The sequence below is a fragment of the Homalodisca vitripennis genome, unplaced genomic scaffold (assembly GCF_021130785.1).
Source record: "Homalodisca vitripennis isolate AUS2020 unplaced genomic scaffold, UT_GWSS_2.1 ScUCBcl_4668;HRSCAF=10989, whole genome shotgun sequence".
In the NCBI taxonomy this organism is placed as follows: Eukaryota; Metazoa; Arthropoda; class Insecta; order Hemiptera; family Cicadellidae; genus Homalodisca; species Homalodisca vitripennis.
In genome coordinates, this window is record NW_025780778.1 from 21,659 (window position 1) to 44,150 (window position 22,492).

The 22,492-nt window shown below is 33.3% G+C and overlaps 1 protein-coding gene across 1 annotated transcript; it reads left to right on the plus strand.

The window, feature by feature from the left end:
* The first annotated feature begins 1,272 nt into the window (after positions 1-1,272).
* LOC124373024 (protein kinase C-binding protein NELL1-like) lies at positions 1,273-19,755 on the plus strand. Its single transcript, XM_046831434.1, has 5 exons — positions 1,273-1,315; positions 9,087-9,251; positions 15,263-15,445; positions 15,988-16,168; positions 19,584-19,755. Exons 1-5 carry the CDS (start codon positions 1,273-1,275, stop codon positions 19,753-19,755), a joined length of 744 nt encoding a protein of 247 aa, XP_046687390.1.
* The last annotated feature ends 2,737 nt before the right edge of the window (positions 19,756-22,492 follow it).

Genomic DNA, 22,492 nt, shown 5'->3' on the forward strand with positions numbered 1-22,492 from the left:
CATAGATTCAAAACGATCGTTCAAAATAAAACTGGAAAACAGTCAGTGGCACCTTGAAATAAACCACAACACAGGAGGAAAATATTGAAGTAATTGTCAATGGTAAACAAATAACGAAATGTAATGAGGTTGCTGAGTATTTTAAGAGTTTCTTAAAAACTAAGACTGCAACTCCTATCACATTCTAGTGAGGCTTACAACCCTGTGGATGGTATCGCCGCACTCTTGAAGAGTATGTATCTTTCCGGGGTGTTAGTTTCAAAGTTTGAGATAGCTGTGAGGCGGCAGTGTACAAATGCTGTTGGAGTAGATGAGATGCCTTGCACAGTGTTAAAGAAAACCTTTTCCTTCTATAAATATTGTATTCTCTCACATTTGTAATTTCAGTTTATCTTCAGGAATACTTCCAAACCTTTTAAAAATCAGTAAAACCAGAGACACTCTACAAATCTCGGAGTAAAACATCTACCTGAAAACTACAGACCAATTTGAATTCTGACGTACTTTTCAAACATGTTTTGAATTACTAGTATGTCAAAAACTTGTGGCTTTTCTAGAAATCAACAACTCTCTCTACTCAGCAGCATGGCTTCCGCCGAGGGAAATCCACTACATCAGATATATTCAATTTCATAAAGGAACTAGCTCTTTCTTTTGACAATAGACTTCATTTCCTTTAGGTTTTCTGTGATTTATAAGCAAAGCGTTTGATTCCTTTGATCACAATATTTTTCTTGAAAAACTAGATAAATATGGAGTTAGAGGTCACTCCTCAATTCATGAATTCGTATTTGTCTGATAGGAATCAAACCGTCCAAATCCACGATGACCAAAATAACATTTCCTCATCATATAGAGCAATTACTTGTGGTCTTCCTCAAAGGCTCTATTCTCAGTTCAATATTATTAATCATTTATGTAAATGATCTTCCAAATATTTCAACATACCTCAAAGGTACGATGTTTGCTGATGATTGTTCTTTCCTTGTGTCCAATAAATCTTATCATTTCACTACATCGAATTCAATCAACCGGTTTGCAAAGTTTAAATCAGTGGTTCATTTTAAACAAACTTAGATTAAACATCAACAAAAACTAATACCATTCAGTTTTATCCGGGGAACACAAACTAGTTTAATATTTAGGGTATTACCAAACTGGGAAGTGATGAAGCCAAGCAAGAAACTTCAGTTAAATTTCTGGGTTTATATATCGATAATACGCTCACATAGAGCGGCCACGTGGAAACACGTCTGCAAAAGCCTTCGAATCATGGGATTTGCTCTCAACCGTCTCGCCAAGTTCTACGGACAGTGTATTTTTCTCACGTGGAATCGATCTTAAGGTACGGGTTGGTGTTCTGGGGTCCATCCAGCGTGGTAAATTTCAATGGAGCGTTTGTCCTCCAGAAGTGATGTCTACCAATCATAGGAGGTTCGAGTCTGATAAACCCCTAAATCGTTACTCAGGCGGGTCTGGTGGAGTAGGAGCTATGCTCTTTTGTAAAAGGTAATCCAAAGATTTGTAAGCAATGGATAATACCATCAGTATCATACCAGATCAAGACAGCTGATATTTGTGGCTGCACATAGTACCAGCATTTCCAACCATTCAGTTCTATCCGGGAAACACAAACTAGTTTAATATTCAGGGTATTACCAAAGCGCCTTTGAGAGGGGTCCATACCACTTAAGTACAAAAGCGTACAATAAATTACCATTGGATGGTAACAATGAGAACAATATTCGTTTACGAGTTTAAACAGAAAACTGAAGACACACTTTCTTGATAAATGCTACTACTGTATACACTCTTTATTAGGTTATAATATGTAGTTCTAAGTATTTGACGTGTAATGTAAATATGTAGTTTGCATTTATTATATTTATATATACGAATAAAGATTAAAGATCTTGAACTCTCCTGACAGTCTGAAAAAACGCAAGGTTCTCACAAAAATATTATGCAAAGGATTTTTAAAACTACAAAATTAAAGTAATAATTAGTGACTCATTTATAATTATAATAAAAATGCCTTTATTCTACAACTGTATTTTGAGTTACAAACTGTCTTTGTTTAGGTCAACTTTGGTCAAAATAGTATCTTAATAATAATCTTTAACTAAAAAGATAATAACAGTGATAAATACTTCACTGTGCAACAACATTAGAACGCTATAACTATAATAAACACAAACTTTTAATCCTAATCACAACCCGTTACCAAAAACATTTTTGTCACAAACATGGTTAATATACTTTTAAATATGTTTTTTCCCCAGATCTTTTGTCTCTTATAATTATATAATTAATAATAATTGTTGGAACATAACAAAATAAGTGAAACGAGTTAATACTTTGATCCCTTAAAAACCATGCTTTCAGCTAGTACTGAATAAATACATCACTTACAATATTTCAGTATTCTATAATATATACTCCCTACATAATAGAATCTACTATCACAGGATTATTTTAGCAATAATAGTAATTTGTCTTTAATTAAGATTATTTATTTTAACTTAGTTATTTATGTGTATCCTATTTCGTAAAACTGTCTGGATTTATTAGCAATAACTGTATCCCTCCTCTGCACTTATTACCATGTAGCTATAATATTACTACTCAGTAGACGTCAACTAAGTATTATTTGTACACACCAAGTTTACATGTTTGAGTACAGGTGAGCCTTACCTGTCATCACTACTTTAATGATGGCTCAAAATCATAGGCGGTGTATAATAATCACTACACCGTGGTACTCTGACATATATTATAGAATACTATTTAATATTGATTACAGCCGTAGAATCTCGCAGTTTTGAGTGACTTTAGAAGAACGTTTATACGAGTACCTCTCTACTGTCATATATATATAACAAGAGTATAAATCTATCAATTTCTAATCACGAGTACTATAGTATATTTCGGTGTGCTATATACACTCTGTTATTCGATTCTTATTAAATATAATAATGAGAAGTAGTGTTAGGGTAAATAATGTAGATAGATTATAATTGAATATATTATTTAAAACAGAACTTTTAAAACTAAAATATTATTAGATTCGCAGAATTCGTGGCCAAAAGTTGATAACATTAGAAACATTTCTTAGTAATAGATCTTTGGAGGAAATAGTCATAACATATTTAAAATTGGATTCTAAATACATTCTCTGTCAGTATTTTCTGTAAAATAAAATCCTATCGTATAAAACTCCTATCCTAACAGTGTCTCAATGAAACTTTGGATTTGCATAGCCGACTGTAATGAAAGACATCGGTAAAAGGAGCCGAATATTTAAGATAATTTTGAGAAAATAGTGTACCGAATAAAACATAATTATACAAGTAACCTGATTTATTCAAAATTTTAGGTCAACATTCTAAGAACACTTGGAATCATTAAAAAAAACACAACATATCTAATTTTAAATGAAATTTCGCTGAGTATGACGTATTAGAAACTAACAAAAATTACAAAAATATCGAAGAAAACGTGAAAACTCTGGATCCAGTTACTGGTATTGTTAGAGTTGTGAGACGTTATTTTACATTTTTGATATCGTTCTATGCATACTCAGCTGTTCACAATTTTTAAGTTCTTGATGTCTCACATCACCTGAAATCTAAAGCATTCACTCTTTAAAGGTAACCTGAAACTAGAAGTTAGCTCGTGACCTATGCCAGCTGACGAAGCGGATAGTCTTCAGACTTTAGCTTCATGAGACACTCAGTCCTAGTTTCTGCGACTTCCATCCATAAAAACCAGGTATAAGTTGCCATATTCTGGATGCTTTTAGGCTGTAAAAGGTCCTGGATTCTCGTAACTCCTAGGCTTTGGGAACTTTTGGTTCTGGAATCACCTTACCTGGCCAGTTCATGACCGCAGGAGAGCCTTAACAGTCCTTGCTCTGTAAGGGCTCAAGGACTATGAGAGCTCTCATTGATGGAGCTCTCCGGAAGAGAAATTCTCTGTTTTTAGGAGTTCTCCAAGGGGTTAAAGATATGTAAAAGCTGAAATCTGAATTGTTAAAGGCTCTAAGTATTTTAGGAACAATGGGAACTTTTGGCCAATGGAGTCTTTTCGTTGCAAGAAGCTATTGACCCCTAATGTGGTTCATCATCTGGGAGCTCCTGGATTCTATGAACGTCTTGGAATTCCTGAAACACTGTCTAGTATAGCTCCTCAGTGGCAGATTTCGGGTTTTAAAACTACTGAACAATGGTATATTCTGAATTCAAGAAGCATTACAGCATTATCAGGAAATAGCTACTAGACTAAGGGGCTCTAGAAGTAAGCTGCCGGCATTCTCAATAAACTTTTAGTCTCTATCAACGTTCTGCTTACGAAAAACTAACGTCTGAAAACTAAATTTTTCCTTAAAGGGTACATTATCTAAACGTTTTCAAGACTCAAGGTTGACTCTGACCTTCTGGTAACTTCTTGGCTGCAGAAGGTCTTGTAATCTGTAATGATCCTAGTCTAGCCTCTATAATTTCCTGGACTATGCGGGCTGGCATTCTTTATGATCTAATATTGTCTAGAAAATTTCCCCTGGCACCTTTCATTAACTGTAACTTTGCCATCTTTAAATTAATGTATACTGAGGTAGATCCTATCCTCCTGAAGGCACTAGTTTTTATTACTTATCTGACTTAAGATTTCTCTCGGATATAAGTTTTTGACTGCTTGGAGGTTTTCTAACATTCGACCCGAGAGCCTAAAATATTTGTCAATTTAAAAATAGAAACCATTGTTATTTATTAAACACACCTGAATTTTGTCTCTGCTGCTCAAAATTTAAAAATAAGGATTAGTTGCATATCAATTACCAACATTTCAATATTCACGTCCATTCCAATATTATCGAAAACTGACTCGCTCATGAGGTACGCTCATTTATTTACCCTTAGTTGCTTATAGGGACTGCGGTGTATTGCATATTGTAGCAATACAAGTAAATTTGGATCAAAATCTCATTTTTAGGTCATACAACGTCGTTGCGTGAACAACATTTACTGCCCTTGATATGCGTTCATTGTTTCACGAAGCATTGCTTGCCATTTTGTGTAAAGAAATTGTAATTCTTAATGACAACTACAAAACAAAATACCCCCACCACCAGTCTTATTTTGTTTAAATACATTGATACTTATTGCGCCCAGTGCGTCCATCAATGAGTAAAAATAAAAATACTGACTTCATATTATTTCAAATAACTGTAAATATATGCTTTAAAATGGTTGCAAATTTCTAAAACAATACTTAAATTAAATCTTTTTTGGAATTTTCAAATTTAGATGCTAGTGAATTAACAAAGCATAGAATTTATTCCGCGTTATACTGTATATGCAAAATTAAAAACTGAACACTGCCTATGTTATAAGCAAAGTGTTAAAAAACTATTTAATATTTGAAACCAACCGTATGCATATAGTTTTTAGGATAATTCAGTTAGTCTATATTTATGTATATTATTACATAATATGAAGCTTATCATTAATATTCCTCGAAACCGATTTACTGATAAGAAATGATTTGAAATCGTATATTTCAAACTTAATTGACGACTTTTTACCTTTTCCTGATATGTTATTAGTATTCTAATTAAAAATTAAAATGTACTCTTATATATAGAACTTTTTCAGATTTTACAATAATTATTAGCCTACTCACTACTGACTATTCTGCGCAACTAACTTAAAATGCACCAGCCCAGTAAAAACACAGGCGCGCACGCCCCCGCATGTATTTGTCGGTACATGTCAGTTATTCCATTCGGTACAGTAGTGACTTATAGTTAGTCTTGTACAATGACTAAAATTTGAAATACTAAAAAACATTTTCGTTTTTATTATAAAAACCCTTATAAGTTATAATGTTGTAAGATGACAGGCGACCGCACGTGGTTGGTTTCTCAACGGATTTCAATGTTTATTTCTATAGTCAGTTTTGCGGCTAACTTAGGTAGCCTTTGATTATTCACAGGGATGTTGATCTTACTTAGTATTCGACATACATTTCATACCTTTCCAGTTATAGTACAGCAATATCTCCTTTTTATGTATTATATTCCTCTTTTACATAACATCCTATATGCTACGTTTCATGTTTAGACTGCAATGCATTACGCCTTCTGTGCTATGTTATATTTATTATTTGTTCGTGTATTTATTTCAAACATTACACATGCTTTTATATTTCTCCACTTTATGATTTGATGGAATGAAATAGTTTCTAATGAATACATGTTTTGCGTATAATAAATTAAACACATCATGGCACAGTCTGTTAGCCTAAATTTGTAACATACACAAAGAGTTTAAATAATCTCAGGACTTAGTTTTTCGTTTTAATTTTGTTAGTTTTGAGGTAAATTTGTTTCTGAAAATTCATTTAATTGGACTTTTGGTTACAATTTGTTTAGTTCCACACACCTAAACTATCAAAGTCAAGGGCTGAGATTTAGTATTTAGTTTGCATTCAGTGAAGTCCCATCCATTTTATTAATCAAATATAATGGATTACATTCCAAATTATAAAACTGTAGTATAAAATTACAGGCCTTTGCCGGTTTTTACTACAGCCTGTGAAGCAAGTTTCAAAATGAGCTATTAATTAAGAGGAAAACAAAACTTTGTAGTATTAAATGTTTGATTTTTAAAAGTTACAAAACCCCTTATTAGGTTTAAGATTATATATAAAATTTAAATTAATAAAATAATTCGAATCATTTCCTGATGTCACGAAATGATGCCAAATGTTTACATGCAAAATAAAGATTATTTAGAAGACATAGTGCTTATAGAAGAGGGTGCTTCCCTCATTCACATAAAACTAAACTTAACTATAATGTATAGGTATAAAAAAAATCCTAAAGAATTATACAAGCATATAAAGAGTAAATTTATATTGTTCACATATTAGAAGAACTAGATCGTATGCAATGAAATAACACATTTTTTACTGTTCTTGCATAATATATAGTGGTTTCACGTCATTTTAACCTACGAATATAGTAACAGCTCTTGCTGTGCTCTTCAATACTGTATATGGGCGGGACTCTCTTGCATAGCCCGAAATATTCCAAAGGTTATTATTATGAGGATATACACGGTGTATAATTATATTTTGATGATTTGTGTACATAGTTGGAAACACAAAGGACGTTGACAGTATTCTTGAAAAGGTATTTGCACGAGCTATGAGTACGATGTTTAGAAAGTTCTTATGTTTTAAAATTAATGAGGTTCAATATTGAAGAAAAATATTTTGGTGCAATTTAAAAATAAAATTGTATGTTTCCTGGCGCAGACCAAATCTTTTCTATCAATATATTAAATAATCCTCATAACAGAACGAAATTGGAAAAGCTTTTTTGCTTTTTTCTAAAAAAAGGAGAGGCCAATCCCCTTTTGATCCTTATTCTGCCCGTCCTCATGGGCCACTGGCCTGTGCGAGGATCTTATCAAACAGAAAAAGGAGGAGAGTCGATTCAGTGGAAGGCCGATGGTACTGATTAAAAAGTGCAACAGGGGGTTTGAACCTTCGCTATCTCTAACTCAGACCCAAAGTCCAACGTCTTAGACCACTCGGCCGTCGGCACTCCTAAACTACTGCTATAGTGCTATAGCTACTAGGATTGGTGAATTATCTCAGAAATGACATTCAAAAGTAAATAGAATTAACAACTTTTTCAGAGAGTTAATAAAAAACTACTGTCAAATTATATGAAAATCAATCACAAGAAATTCAAAGGAATAATTTATTGTGAATAGATATTAATTCAATCGAAATCTTCCAGAGATGAATTTGATTGTTCTGTTTTGCAATACTCAAACCTGTATCATTTAGTTTCTCATTGTTTGAACAACACAATACAATCAAAGCATACAAAATGTGAAAAAAAACCTCCTTGCACTTACTTTTGCATGCAATAAACTTCACCATTTCAAGTCTCAAACAGTTTTTGCAGTATTCACAAATTATTTGTGATTTACAAAAATAATAAAAAAATAATAAGTACTAGTCTCGAAAAAAGTGGACGAACTTGGCAACTTATTGTTGTTAAAATATAGGTCGAAATATGAGGCAGTAACGTTTTCCGAAATAATTTAGGATTCGGGAAGTAATAGTATTAATTATGATTTTGTATCTATGAATAGTAATATTTACCTGACACCAAACAGCTTATGACACTTTCCTTTGTTACTTGTGAAAATAGTTGAAATATTTGTTGAATTAAAAATTTTATAAAGTATTATATTACGTATTATATTTGTATTCTAGGTGGCTCTAATGTCAGAATTATGGAAAAAAATGAGTTTTGAGCTTCTCGTCATCATCTACTGTTATCTCTTCTGACGAGCATGTCTACAGATTTCAGGAGTTAATTCTGTAACAGCGTTAGCGATAAGGGGAAGGTGGTCAAGAGCTTTACTTAACATTTTTATTGAATTGATCAATCAATATATTTCTTGATCTGTGTGAAATGGCAGACTCAAATAGGACAGTAAATACATTAGACTGGAAGTAAATCCAAACGGATGGAAGTAGATGCCTTTTGATCGAAGTAACCCACTCAGTCCTATATATGCATATATTTTCTTCCTTGTGATACGAAAGCAAATCCTAATATTACTTTGTAAATATAAAATATTTCAACCCTTTTTTGGAGTGGACTTCCGAGACCTATGGAAAATTTTGTGCGAAGTCAAGGGTAATAGCTACTTAATAATAAAAACCTGTATGGCGTTTAATATGGGAGGAAAATTTGAGCACGTTCTACATTATCTCTCCTTAATGCAAGTAGTTTATAATTTCCTGTAGTTAGACTGAAAAGGAACAGCTCACGTGGCTCACGATGAAATTTTGGGTTAAAAATGTGGGTTATTTAAAGACAAGTATTATTAGAGAAATTTATATATTGAAAAAATTATTCTTCAATAAAACTAAAACTGTTTCGTTACCTTTTATGTAATGTAATGTAAATTACACATTGAGGCGTTGATATCAAAGTCTAATATTTGAAAAGTAGCACCAGCACTTATATTATGTTGTGAGCTGTCGGTATGACCTTATAGGTCAAGGTCATAGGGGGGGTTATAGGTCTGATAAAAGCGCTTCTATAAAGACAACAAACACATCGCTGACAGTCAATTTAAGACAGAGATGGCATTCACATACTGGGTACTGTTTGCACTGTGTGGTTCAGTTCTTGGAATACCGCCAGGTAAACAACACCACAGGTAAGTTTTGTACTACACCGAATTAATGTACAAAATGTTTCTATTTACCTTATATAATCAACACTTCCAAAAACATTTGTGAGATTAAAATTGACAAAACATGAATAAAAGACAAAACATGAAACTGAATAAAGATGTGTTTTAACAAAACTAACGACAGTTATACTAAACATTTACCATCAAAACAATGTTTTATAACAAACTTATCAGCAAAAAAGAAAAGACCTTGCTAAGAAACGAAAAGGCAAAGTCATCCTAAACATAAATTTAGCTTATCCATTTCAAAATGGTAACCATGAAATGTTTTGATAAAAACTTTGGAAATAACCCTATGTAAGAAGACTTAATGACCTGTCATATATATAAATGGTAGAATGTACTATGAATAGCTATTTGGACTTTGTTGCAACATTGTTTTCATTTAATTGAGGTCAAAATAATATCTGATTAGCCGCGATAAATTTATCTAGAATTCATTAAGGAAATTAATATTTGGAAGGAAATAACTTTCTTTAATCAGAAGGTTACTCAAATAAAGAATAGAAAATTAGACCTTACATTTGAGGACAAATTAAATTTTCTAATAAATACAATAATATTAAAAAGTAATTCTTGTCAAATATTTGTGAACATAAAACCACTTTACATGTCTGTCTGTATTTATTGTTTATTAATAGACGATCTACGACGTCTGGTTATTCAACGATAACACAAAAGTACATCGCCAAATTTTGAATAGCTTAAAAGTTTGCAGTGAGAGAACTTACTCAAATGCAAGATTGTTCAATTAAAAGCAAAAAATAGTTCATTTTAAAAGTTAATTATTTTATATTGTAATATCGAGCTGCAGTATCTTTAGATATTTAAATAAGATATCCTAGATAGATTACAGATTGCTCTCTTCTTTAAGTCCGTTCATAAACTATCCGTTTGCTGCAAACTGTGTCATCCGGAGATTTAATTGTATAACATTTAGATTAGAAAAATATTGAGGTAGCTCTAAGAGCAAATATAAGGTTTTGAAGAAAAGCTATCAAAGCTATATTTAACTACAAAAACATTGTTGAAGTTGAAGTGCAGTATAGGTTTTTTTAAGTAAGGAAACGTGGCATATCGTTTTAAACATTATTGAAAGCTGTTAAAAGAGTACTAAACAAAATGTGTAAAATCCATATCTCCTGGCACATACGTCTGGCCGCTTACCTTAAATATTTAATACACCTAACCCGACTTGTTTCACATTGATAAGTATATTGAAACATTATTTTTAATCAATGCCGTATTATTTAAGTCTAACCATGTCCATGTCATTTTGCTTGTCCTCGTATCTTATCTTGTCTTTCAGATAGAGCGTATTTTTGAATAAACACAGAAATGATTCGACTTCTTGTGTGGCGAGACACGGAATAACCATTGTCAGACACATTGGGGTGTAACACACTCCACACTATTTTTTTAATTTGTTTGTATATCGTTTAAGCCTCAGCGTCAGATATGACGGCTTTGAAGTGCACTGGTTTTTTATTAATGTACAAAGTATATGATTGGACCTCCCCGGGATTTGAACTTGTGATCTCTCGGTTAGAGAGCCGAGACTATAAACCATTAGTCTACGGAGGAGGGCTACTCCACACTAAATGTTCCTTTGCAGCACAATTGGGTGGTGCAGGGAAATTTTGGTGGCCATGTAAATGCAGTTGGTAGCCTTGCTGCTCAGGCGATATTGTTGTTTACTCCATTCTGCTTGTTCTTGTCCAACTGGAAATGCCGAGACGTTGCTTGGGGTGTGGTGCACCCCAGGGTGTCTTCTGTGTGACGGATTTAGTTTTCTACAAACTTAGTATTTATAATTTTAAAAATAGTGTTTGTGTTGATTAACTGTTTAGTTTTCCTTTAAAAGGTTAAATTTTATCATTGTAAGAGTTATTTATAGTATAAATAGTTATGTCTGCTTAAATAAGAAGCGATGAAATTCGTGATTTATTATTGAAAGAAAAAAAAAGAAAGAAACACTTCACACACGGATTATTAGGACACGAAAAGTGACGAGGAAAGTTTATTGGATAATGATGATCCGGATTATGTAGTGGAGGAGTCAGAATATTCTGATGAGAACAGTGCAGACGAAGAAGGAGAAGAAGAAAGATAGAAGGGAGGCGAAATGTAGCTGCTCTTTTGGGGAAAAATGGTTACATGTGGAGCTCAGAAGAACCTCAACGGAGAGGCCGCCCGCAGGCAAGAAACTTGATAACTCACTTTCCTTGTGCTAAAGGACCCGGAAAAGAGGTGAAACCCCACTTGAGTCATGGTTACTTCAAATTGATAAAAATATTTTAAAAGAACTTGTCTATAGGACAAATTGAAGAAATTTGGTAGGAATGTTTTATTGATACAAAACATCCAAAGCTATCATCATACAACAAATAAAACTGAGCTTTTGGTTTGTATTGGATTGTCTTATATTTAGTTGGATACCAAAGAAATAACAACCGACACTTAGATGAACTTTGGTCCATTACGTTTTGGCTTATCGATTTTTCGTGCTACAATGCCACTAAATAGATTCAAGTCTTTTGCTAAGACAAAAATGAAAAAGAAAGCTTTGAGGCAAACAAGGCAAATCATCAATTTTCACCCATCAGAAATACAGGGTGAATTTAAGTTAGAGTCAACTTAAGATATATAAAAACTTAAGAATTTGATTTATTAGCAATTTGTTTGTATCAAACTTATTTTCAAGACAGTGTTGCTCCATTATTCCCATGTAAAAATTTGGTTAGATTTCAAAAATAGATTCAGAATTCAAAAATACATTAAAAAATAATGGAGGAAATTGAGTTTTATTGGAACAAAACACGTTTTTTTTTTTTTTAACAAAATAGCGAAATTGGTCGTAGTTAAAAGATAGATGGGATAGGGATTTTTATTTTCATATTTTGTGTCTATAACACTGAGTAGTATCACCCAAAAACGTTTTCGACACTAACTTAAATTCACCCTGTATATGGGAAATGTTTATAGAAAATGCAAAAGGTTTGTATTCTCCTTATGAACACTGCACCATAGATGAGCAGTTGGTTGGGTATCGTGGTAAAAGTAGATTCAGGGTTTCTATAAGGAGTAAGCCCGATAAGTATAAATTAAAAATATTTATGCTAAATGACTCAAGAACTCCTTACATGATCAACACTTTGCCATATGCTGGCTCAATCAAGCCACCCAACAATGAACCCGTACGTCATACTATGTCCGGATTATAAGTGAACCTATTAATCACACTAATCGAAATATTACCACAGATAACTTTCTTTTCGACAATCCCACTTTTATTAAATATGCTAAAAGATTTTCAGCTGACAATGGTTGGTACCATCAGATCTAGCAAGCCTGAAATACCTAATTCTTTCATTGCACCAAAGCTAAAGGTAGTTTTCTGTTTGCTTTTACTCCAAACCTTTAGCTTATATTTAAAATAAATCAAGACATTTCGTTTACTAAAACACACAATATAGTATATTATTTACTTTTTATGACAAAATCTAACTGGAAATTCATAATAAATAAACATTTAATGAAATGAAAACTAGAAAAAGGTATTTCATTCAGACATGCCACGACCAAATGTAACTTAATATAAAATATTTGCTATACTTTTATAGTTTAGATTTTTGTTCTAACACCCTGCAACTAATTATATATTCTCGTTAAAGGTTTGGGAAGACTGCACTGTTGTCAGACACACATGCCTTTCTTTGCATAAAAGACACACTAGGGTGATTTGTAAAATTTGTAATATGTGCATGTACCACCTTTTGTGGTATTGTAGAATAGTATAGGCATAGGCTTCACTGTTATGGGAACAACATCTTTGTTTGTGGGCTTTGTAGTTAGCTGAAGAACATTTTCCTAAGATTTTGAGGAATAAGACTGGTACTTAAAATTTAGGGTTCTTTCACTTGTACACTTAGTTAATAAGTAATGGTAAAATTACTTAAATAAAATGATTATGTGTTCAAACTTTCACAACCTTTTCAAAAATCAGTTAATTATACAACTTTATTTTTGTTTTCAAATTTTGCTTGAGCTTATAAATTTAACTATACCTTCTTCATACATAATAGTTAATAATTGGGTTTGTTGAATATACACGGTGAGTCAGATAAGGTGACAATTAAAACTATAAGAAATAAACAAAACAAAAAGAACTTAAAGTAAATCTATAAAGGGATAATCATCAAATGTAAAGTAACTTGGTGTGCCTAAACGGAATATATCGGGTCGAATCTCAAACTCTTCATCTGTAAACCTGTTACATGATATTGTTTTGAAGCTCTAGTCGACATTAACGTTTTGGTGAAATCAATGTTTGAAAATATTTACTGTTTCAAAATTATGACATACACATAACAAAATTAACGTTTTACATAAAAGCCTGAATATTTTACAAATTAATTAGTGAAACCAGCAAATTCTTAATCTGCCATAAATACCCGATTAAAAGATACTTCACCTCAAAATACATATTAAACTAAAAACACGAAAATCAAAATTTAGAGAAAAGTTAAAGCAACCATAACAGATTTAACCGAAGGTACTGTAACTATCTTTTTGTACCTATATTTAAACTAACTGAAAAAAGGTGTTTCAAGCATACAAAAAATCAAACAGTTTTTTAATGGCAAGTACAACACGTTTTTATGGTTAAAAATAAAACGTATCCACTATTATAAGCATCAAATATTCTTATTCCTAAATTTTTAAACATAACTACATGGTATGTGAGCTTAACCCACTTTTGTAGAAAATGTTCCCTGCATTGTTTCAATACATTTTTAACCAGTTAAATGGTAGACCAAAATATGACAGGTTTCAATGTTTATGAATATATCTCATTTTCTCATTTAACACAAAAAATAAGCCTTTCCAAATCTAATTTAGTATATGTATGTTGTCAAACATCTGCGCAAAGAATATAATCCAGTACTAAAAGGTTTTTTCATATCTAGTAGGTCTTCTTTTAAAGATAAAGGTATTTGAGGTGAAACATACAAAATTAAAGAAACGTGTGATATCTTATAAAATTTATCTGACGTGATATCTTATATTCGTAAATTATGCCTAATATTAAATAGCACGCCACTTTAGTATGCATCTAGTGGATTTAGTAACGTATTCACAAGTATTAATGATTATGTATAATTATTTAGACATTTAAGATTGTTTTTGATTAATTTTTTATGTTTACTTATTGTTTATATATATTTCTGTTTGTTTATCTTTTTTGCATGTTGCTGGTTAAATATTTTTATTTTTGCGTACGTTATTTGTCAAATGGTTTTTACCACTTTGTTCTTATTTCTTTCTTATTACACATCAAACATTTAGTACTGTTGCTCGTTTTGATATTTAACAACCTATTATTGGCTTTATTTTTTTACCTTTTTGTTGATTGGTTGTTAACTAACTTATATTTCTCACCTATACACTGTTTTCTTGATTGTTATTTTTATCACGGTTTGTTATTTAATTATGTAAATTTTATTTAATTTGAATTATGTAAAAATTAAGTAAATATTATTAGTGTTATTAATGGTTAATACTATTTTTAACGTATTTAATAATTGTACTACTGGTGAATTCCGTTGAAAAAATAAATAAACCAATAGCCTGAATGGAAAGAAACTAGTAATATACATAATAATAGTTTCATCTCCTCTCTTAGTCAGGTGGAGACCAATTTTAACTAACCAGTCGTGGAAATCTTGGGGATGTTATTAAATAGCCACCGAGCAATTCGGATTTTTGAATCGTTTTGAACAGTTTTTGGATTTTAATTTCAACTTCATCCATGTGGCATAGAAAGTGAAACGTCATATGAAAATAAATTGTAAGTTAGCAATTTTCATTACAATTTTATACAAACCCAGAATATTTTTATAGGTCTTTATAGGAGTTCTTACTTTGTAACGATGGTGTGAACCAATTCTAGTAATATTTGTTTTATGTTTCAGGAAACACTTGTGAGAATCATTGTGACTGTGAACCAGGTAAAGGTTGTATAGACTTTCAGTGCGAAGATCCTTGCCTTGGCCTGTGTGGCCTTAACACCATCTGTCATGTAGTCGGTGAAGTCTCTATATGCTCTTGTAAACCGGGTTTTATTGGCCAACCTATCAAAGGCTGCTTCCCTGAAGGTAGGTACTTTAAGCGTGAATAGTTATTCAGCTCTTGTAAAATGTAATTTCGAATTTTTAGATTCTTTTAAGTAGGCCTAAATTGTTTGCATAGATATTTATAACAATAGTAATACTTACCCAATTATCTATATTAATTTAAGAGTAATATTTTGCAGCATTTTATAAACGATTGTACAGACATTATATAGTTTAAATAAATAATTTACTTTTCCATTAACCCTTTATAAAACAATTTTAATTCAATTCTTGCGTTGCGTTGACTTTAAATAAAAATCTAAATACCCTTGTTTGAATGTTTTCTTTTTTAAGTATTGTTAAGGAAACAGGACTTTCTGGACTATTTATTTATCTGGACTATTTACTGTCGATAAAAGAAATCCGTAATAGTCCTTTTCGTGCAATCAGTTATTTTATTCAGGTGGATAACTAACCTAACATATAACTACAATTTAGGTAAAAATAAAACAAATCCTTATATTTACCGATAGAAGTTTAGTACTCTAACTGTTGTACAATCATTTCAGTTAACAATTTTTCAGTATGCACAATGAACTCGGATTGTCCAGAGGAGAAAATTTGCAGTGACCACCTGTGTAAGGACGTCTGCAAGGACGCTTGTGGACTGAAAAGTTTTTGTATGTCTGTCAAACATCGTGCAATCTGTTCCTGCAATCCAGGGTATGTCTGGAAACAGTTCTTAGGATGCCATGTTGAAAGTAGGTAAATCGTCATTCGTATGTACTTAATGTGCTATACTTTTTATGATGTTATATCTTATATTCTATGAATTAAAGGTTTGAGAATATAAATATCTACAATAAAATTGTCTCCCTTAGATATAATTGTAACTGTATTTTGCCATTGCCTTAATGCTAGGTTGAACTGAACTTAAATATCATCTCTCTTTATCTGAACAAACGTACATATTACATCAGGGCAAATTTATAGTTCACCGTTAAGTTACAAAAAGTGTAAAACTAAGAAATCATTCACTACGTGATGTGGTTCATCGCATTTAGGATCTACTAATACTTTATAGATTCATGGAACAGTGGTTATCTCTTAGAAGCTGGATTTTCTGATAAACAATTTAGCTATAGTAACAATAAGTTCCTACGAGGGTTTTGGTAGCGTATAATATGATCGTTGTCTGCAAAATGCTAAACTTCTTGATCATTAGAAAAATTTCGGATAGAAACGGCTAACAGTCACAAACACCACACTACTTTTAGTAATGTGTTTAAGCGTTAGCGAAGCTTATCCTCTAGGGGATAGAAATATTTTATTTCTGCCTAGTTATCTACTCTCTGTTAATCAGTCCACATGATATGATGTGATCAAACATATAGACTTAATATTTAGTAAACAATTCATTTATTACATAGGCAACGTAGAGTTCCATGATGATCTATCTCTCCCCCTCTCCTCTCTCTCTCTCTCTCTCTCTCTCTCTCTCTCATCTCTCTCTCTCTTTCTCTCTCTTCCCTATCTCCCTCCCTCCCTCCCCCTATTTCTCTCTTTCTGTAGAATTTAGCTAAGCTTTAGCTTATGTAATCATTTTTCCAAAGTTTTTATGGATAAAGATTATATCAACTAGAAAATCGCATAACAAAATAAACTTTTAAACAATCTGAATATTGCCATGTGGCGTCATTATATGATGCTATGATATATTAATATGCGCACAATAATGTATGTGAATTTTAAATATCTCGTTAAACATAATATATAAAACTTTAAATATGCATTAAACTTAAAAAACTTTAGCACATTCCATGTATGAGTATTTGTTAGCCTGCCTGTCAAAAAAACTGGGTACAATCGTATGGCATTTTAAAATGTAACACGGTAACACATGTATCTATATACTACATGGAATTTTATACCATTATGCCTGTGGTGTGGCGTATTCCTAAATTATCACATAGAGATTGAGTATTTAGCCTAGAAAATTACTCCTTTCATTAATTATTAATAATCTCTGGTCTGTTTCAGGACATTTAAGAATGTATATATGAGAATGAAAATTTGTTCCTTAAAAAATGTTTAATCGATGTTATATCTTATTATTGATGTAACAGAAAAGATCAATCTAAGATAGTCTATACAAATGTATTGTGTAATTTAGATATACATTTTCTTTCATTGATCTTGACTTAAATATTAAAATATATCTAATAAGCAATGAATGACAGATGAGGATCATGTAGCAATTGAAGGCGACGAGTTACTGGAGAGGGGTTAAGTATGGAGCGTACTTAAGGTTGTCGCCCGTTTACTATCGTCGTCAGAGTGTGTAGTGTTATAATAGAGTAAGAATAGTTTCAGGAAATCCTGATGTCTCCCTTACACAATTTCTAATCAGAAATTTTGAAGGTATCTATAAGAATGTAAACTATAATAATTGTAATCCATTATATTATATACCTCGTTAGGTGAAATTGTGCCAGATAGTTATTAGTCGTAATAACTCTCTAGTTTTCCCTTATTACATAGTTGTTATGTAGTATGGGTTGATCCAATCTCTTAGATTCACAATTAATAGAATTGTTACACTTTTTTACGCGAGCATTAGAAATATTTTTCTTATTAGGTTTTACCTTCCAACAGAAATTAGACTTATTACACTTAATTTACGCTTTTTTATACCATTTAAAGATTTTTGACCACCCATTTTTACCATTTTTGATTTAAAGAAATGCCTATTGAATGTACGGGTCAAAAAGAAGTAACATTAATACACAGATAGTACAAATATCAGTACGAATTAATTAGGCACACTTACAGAATATACAACAACTTTTTTAACTAAATTACATTATAACAGAGTCATTTTATTCTATTCATTCCTTGTTTTAAGTTTATTTTTGAAGATAGAAGGATTGCGAATTAAACAGAATTTTTTTGGTACTACGTTTGGAGATCTGCAATCTGATCTTTTCTTAAGGTAAATAACTAACCTATAGATAATTACAAACTATGTAAAAAAAAAAACTATACCAGAGCGTTGTCACGCGACTTACACGCGTAAGTCAGGAATCATAAACACCATGTTGTGTGTCAACTTTACTAACTATAAAACATGCACTTAATACAATCTAAACATAACACTAATAATTAAAACGAAACTACAAAATACAGGTTACTTCAGGTCTGCATTCGCCTACTAACCACCTACGACTGACGAGAGGCCAATAGCAAATGGCAATCGTCACGGCAGAAACACGGCCTTTTATATTTATTTATTATACTAGACGAATGTCTTAAAACGGTACTGTAAGTCCACATTGGTTTATTACAAATATCTAATCTGTTTATTACTTTCGGTTTATTTTTAGTTCATTTTTCAGAATTAGCAACCACAGTGTCCTTCTCTAAACTGATAGTTGACTGATTGGTTGGTCTGCCAATTTAATATATGTAGCCTCGATTAACTTCTTTTTAAAGACATGAGGTAACCTATATATCATGTTGGCTTCATCCCATATTCATATGATGGTGTTCGGACTAACAATGGTGTGCAATTTTTGCCTTGTCTGTTATACCATTTATTGTGTTTTCTTTGTGTTCTTTTATCCTTACGTTTATTGGACTTTTTGTCTCGTCTATTTATTTATTTATTTATTTAACTTCCAACGGTCAAAAGACCAATTTACAACGGGTTACAGTTTTACATAGTTTCTCAAGATGACTAGCACTTATAAACACAGAGGGCCAAGCCAAACATGCAATTGGACTTTAAACTAATTGGTGCTTAAGCCCTAGCTCAAGCACCAAGCCAAACATGCAGGGAACAATACAGCCCAACACTATGCAACAATAACAATAATAAAGCTATATGATTTACAATAAATATAACTATACTAGTAAAGGTAAATAAAATCTACATTATTGTAATAAATATTAACAGTATTAGAGTAACAAAATAGAATCTATAGAATACATAACAAATTTTAACAACGATAACAAATAAATAACAATAATTTATAATAAATATTGAGGATCATGATAAGTAAATAGAATTAGGAAAAAAAACTAATGAACATGCACCATATGTTATACTAATAACTACAGTTTTGATTGCCGAATACAGATTCAATGCAGTGCCCTCCAGTCCAACAACTTCTTTTTGAAGGCCTCCTCACCTGTACAGAACAGATCAATGTCGTCCGGCATGCTGTTTGGCCAGCAGCTGGAGGCGAGGAAAGGTGCTGTGGAACAAGTACTGGGTCGGAATACTGACGTCTAGCGAAAGGATGGGTGTGGCGCAGGTGTCGAGAAGTGCGGAAGTCCAGCTTGACAAGTAGATCAGGGGCATCAATGTTCGAGTTAATCAGCTTCCTCAGGAACAGTAGGTCATTGATTATTCGTCTTGTGTGAAGTGACATCAAGTTTAACTGAAGTCGCAGATCATGAACTGGAGCAGTGCGGTAGTCGAAGCCTAGCAGCACACCAACAAAACGGACGAAAACGGGTTTGAACGTTCTCAAGTCCATCAATCTGGCCAATCAAGTAAGGGCTCCAAACAGGTGAAGAATATTCCAGTAAGGGTCTCACCAGATGGATGTAAAGGATCCGTAGAGCATGAATAGAGAACATGTTGCGGCTGTTCCGTATGACGAAGTATAGGGCAGAATTAGCTCTCTTACAAATATAGTTGATATGTTCTTGAGGGTTTAAATTAGGAGAAAGCATGACTCCAAGGTCCCTTATTATCAGAGAACGCGAGAGGGGTTGATCTTCAAGTGTGTAAGGGAACATGATAGGTGTGCTAGACCTGGAGAAAGATATCACAGAGCATTTGGAAATATTTAATGACATGTCATTATCATAACACCACTTCATCAACAGATCAATACTGTTCTGTAAAGCCTGGCAATCGTTGAGGGTTTTTATTGTTCTGAAGAATTTAGCATCATCGGCGAAGAGTAAAACTTTTGATCCTTGGGTGTACTGGACTAAGTCATTTATAAATATTGAGAAGAGAACAGGGCCCAACAGCGATCCCTGAGGCACACCTGATATAGCAGAGAAAGGCTTCGACAAACAGCCAGCAACCCGAACCCGAAGAGAACGATCCCGAAGGTAGCTCTTCAACCACATCAAGAGGCTTCCACTGAGTCCAATAGCTTCAAGCTTGGCCACCAGGTGTTCATGGCTTACACGATCGAAAGCTTTAGAGAAGTCTGTGTATATGGAGTCCACCTGATGAGATTCTGAGAAGGCAGTGAGAATGTGATCTTGGAAGGTTAGTAGATTAGTAGTAGTCGAGCGTCCTTTCATAAAGCCATGTTGTTCAGCACAGATAACACCCTTCAGATGGAATGACAACCTCTTCAGAACCAGGGATTCAAAGATCTTGGCAATTGATGACTGAATAACTACCGGGCGATAATTCTTGACGTCAGCGGGAGAACCAGACTTGAAGATAGGTACTATATAACCCAATTTGAGATTAGAGGGAAAGATTCCGGCAGCCATGAGCATGTTGAAGTATAAGGTAAGGTGAGGAGATAAAACGCTACTGCAGAATTTCATAATCAATGGAGAGATGTCGTCAGGGCCAGCTCCCTTGTTCACATCAAGCGAATTCAGTACACCCTCCACCTCAGCACAGGTTACACAGCAGGAAGAGAGAGTGGCACATGCCTTGAGGTCATATATAGGTGGAGATGAAGATGGAGCCTTGTACACAGAGGAAAAAAACTTGGCGAACATGTTAGAGATGTCTTGAGGATTTTCAGCAAATTCATGATCGAGCTGCAATCGAGAAGGAAGTGATGGAGTCCTCTTGGAAGAATTGACAAAACTCCAGAAGACTCGAACGTTACTCTTCAGAGATGAGTCAATGGACTGAATATATGTTGAGTAGCATTCCCTCGTTAGTCTACTACATGCTGCACGAACACCACAGAATTGATAATAAAGACGGTTATCAAGAGTTTGTTTGTAGCGCCTATGAAGTATCTTCTTCCTGATGATCACAGCTTTTAGTTCAGGGGAGAACCAAACAGGAAAGGCTCGTTTACCAACGTATTTAGATGGACATGCGCTCCTGATATTGCAGCTAAGTTGGAAACAAAATTCTGAAAATAAGTCTTCGACAGGAACACTGTTATCGAACACAGGATAGTTCAGACGCTGAACCCAGTCAAACACATGGGCTAGATCACATTTCCTTAGATTGGGAACAAATGCACTATAGTAGAGGTTTTCTGAAGTATTAATATCCAGGTCCATTTCCAGCGCAGGATGGTGACATTCCACAGGAAGAAGAGGGTCTGAGGCATTCAGGACTCGCAAGTTCACAGAAGAAAAGACCAAATCCAGAAGGACACCTCGATCATTGTAGATATTATTGTACTGCTTAAGATCAAGGAAATTCATAACATCATAAATACGTTGGGCTGATGTGTTGAGGTGGGTAAAGAGACTGGACCAGTCCACGTTCGGCAAGTTAAAATCTCCAATAATCAATAATGGGTGTATGTCTTGAACGGTAATTGACAGTTCCTCCAGAATAGATGCAAATTCCAATGTATTGGGTAGAGTTCTGATTAGGAGGCAGATATACACCACCAAGGACAAGAATAGAATTCTTTTAGCTTCATGGCTGCAAAGACACATTCAATGTTAAGAGAAGACTGAGAGAGTTCCCAGGAATCAAACCGGTCCCGTATTGCCACAATCACCCCACCACCACTGGTTTTCTGGCTCGATAGAGAGGTCCTATCACATCTATACACCCTGTAATTGAAGAAACCAAGTTCAACATTACTTATATCCCCTGTAAGGTTGGTCTCCACCAATACAATCACATCATATACGGAATGGCTAAGAGATTGGCGCAGGGTTACAAGTTTAGATCTCAGTCCATTGACGTTTTGAAAAAACACACTGATTTTCTTTTGACCGTTGGAGTCTAAGCGTTTTTTGATTTCAACTTGGAAAATAGAGGGAACTCCATTAATGTACCTTATAGTCAGGTCATTCTCGCCAGCATTCCTCCTCGCTTCAAGGTCTGCTCTGAGTTTCTGAAGATGA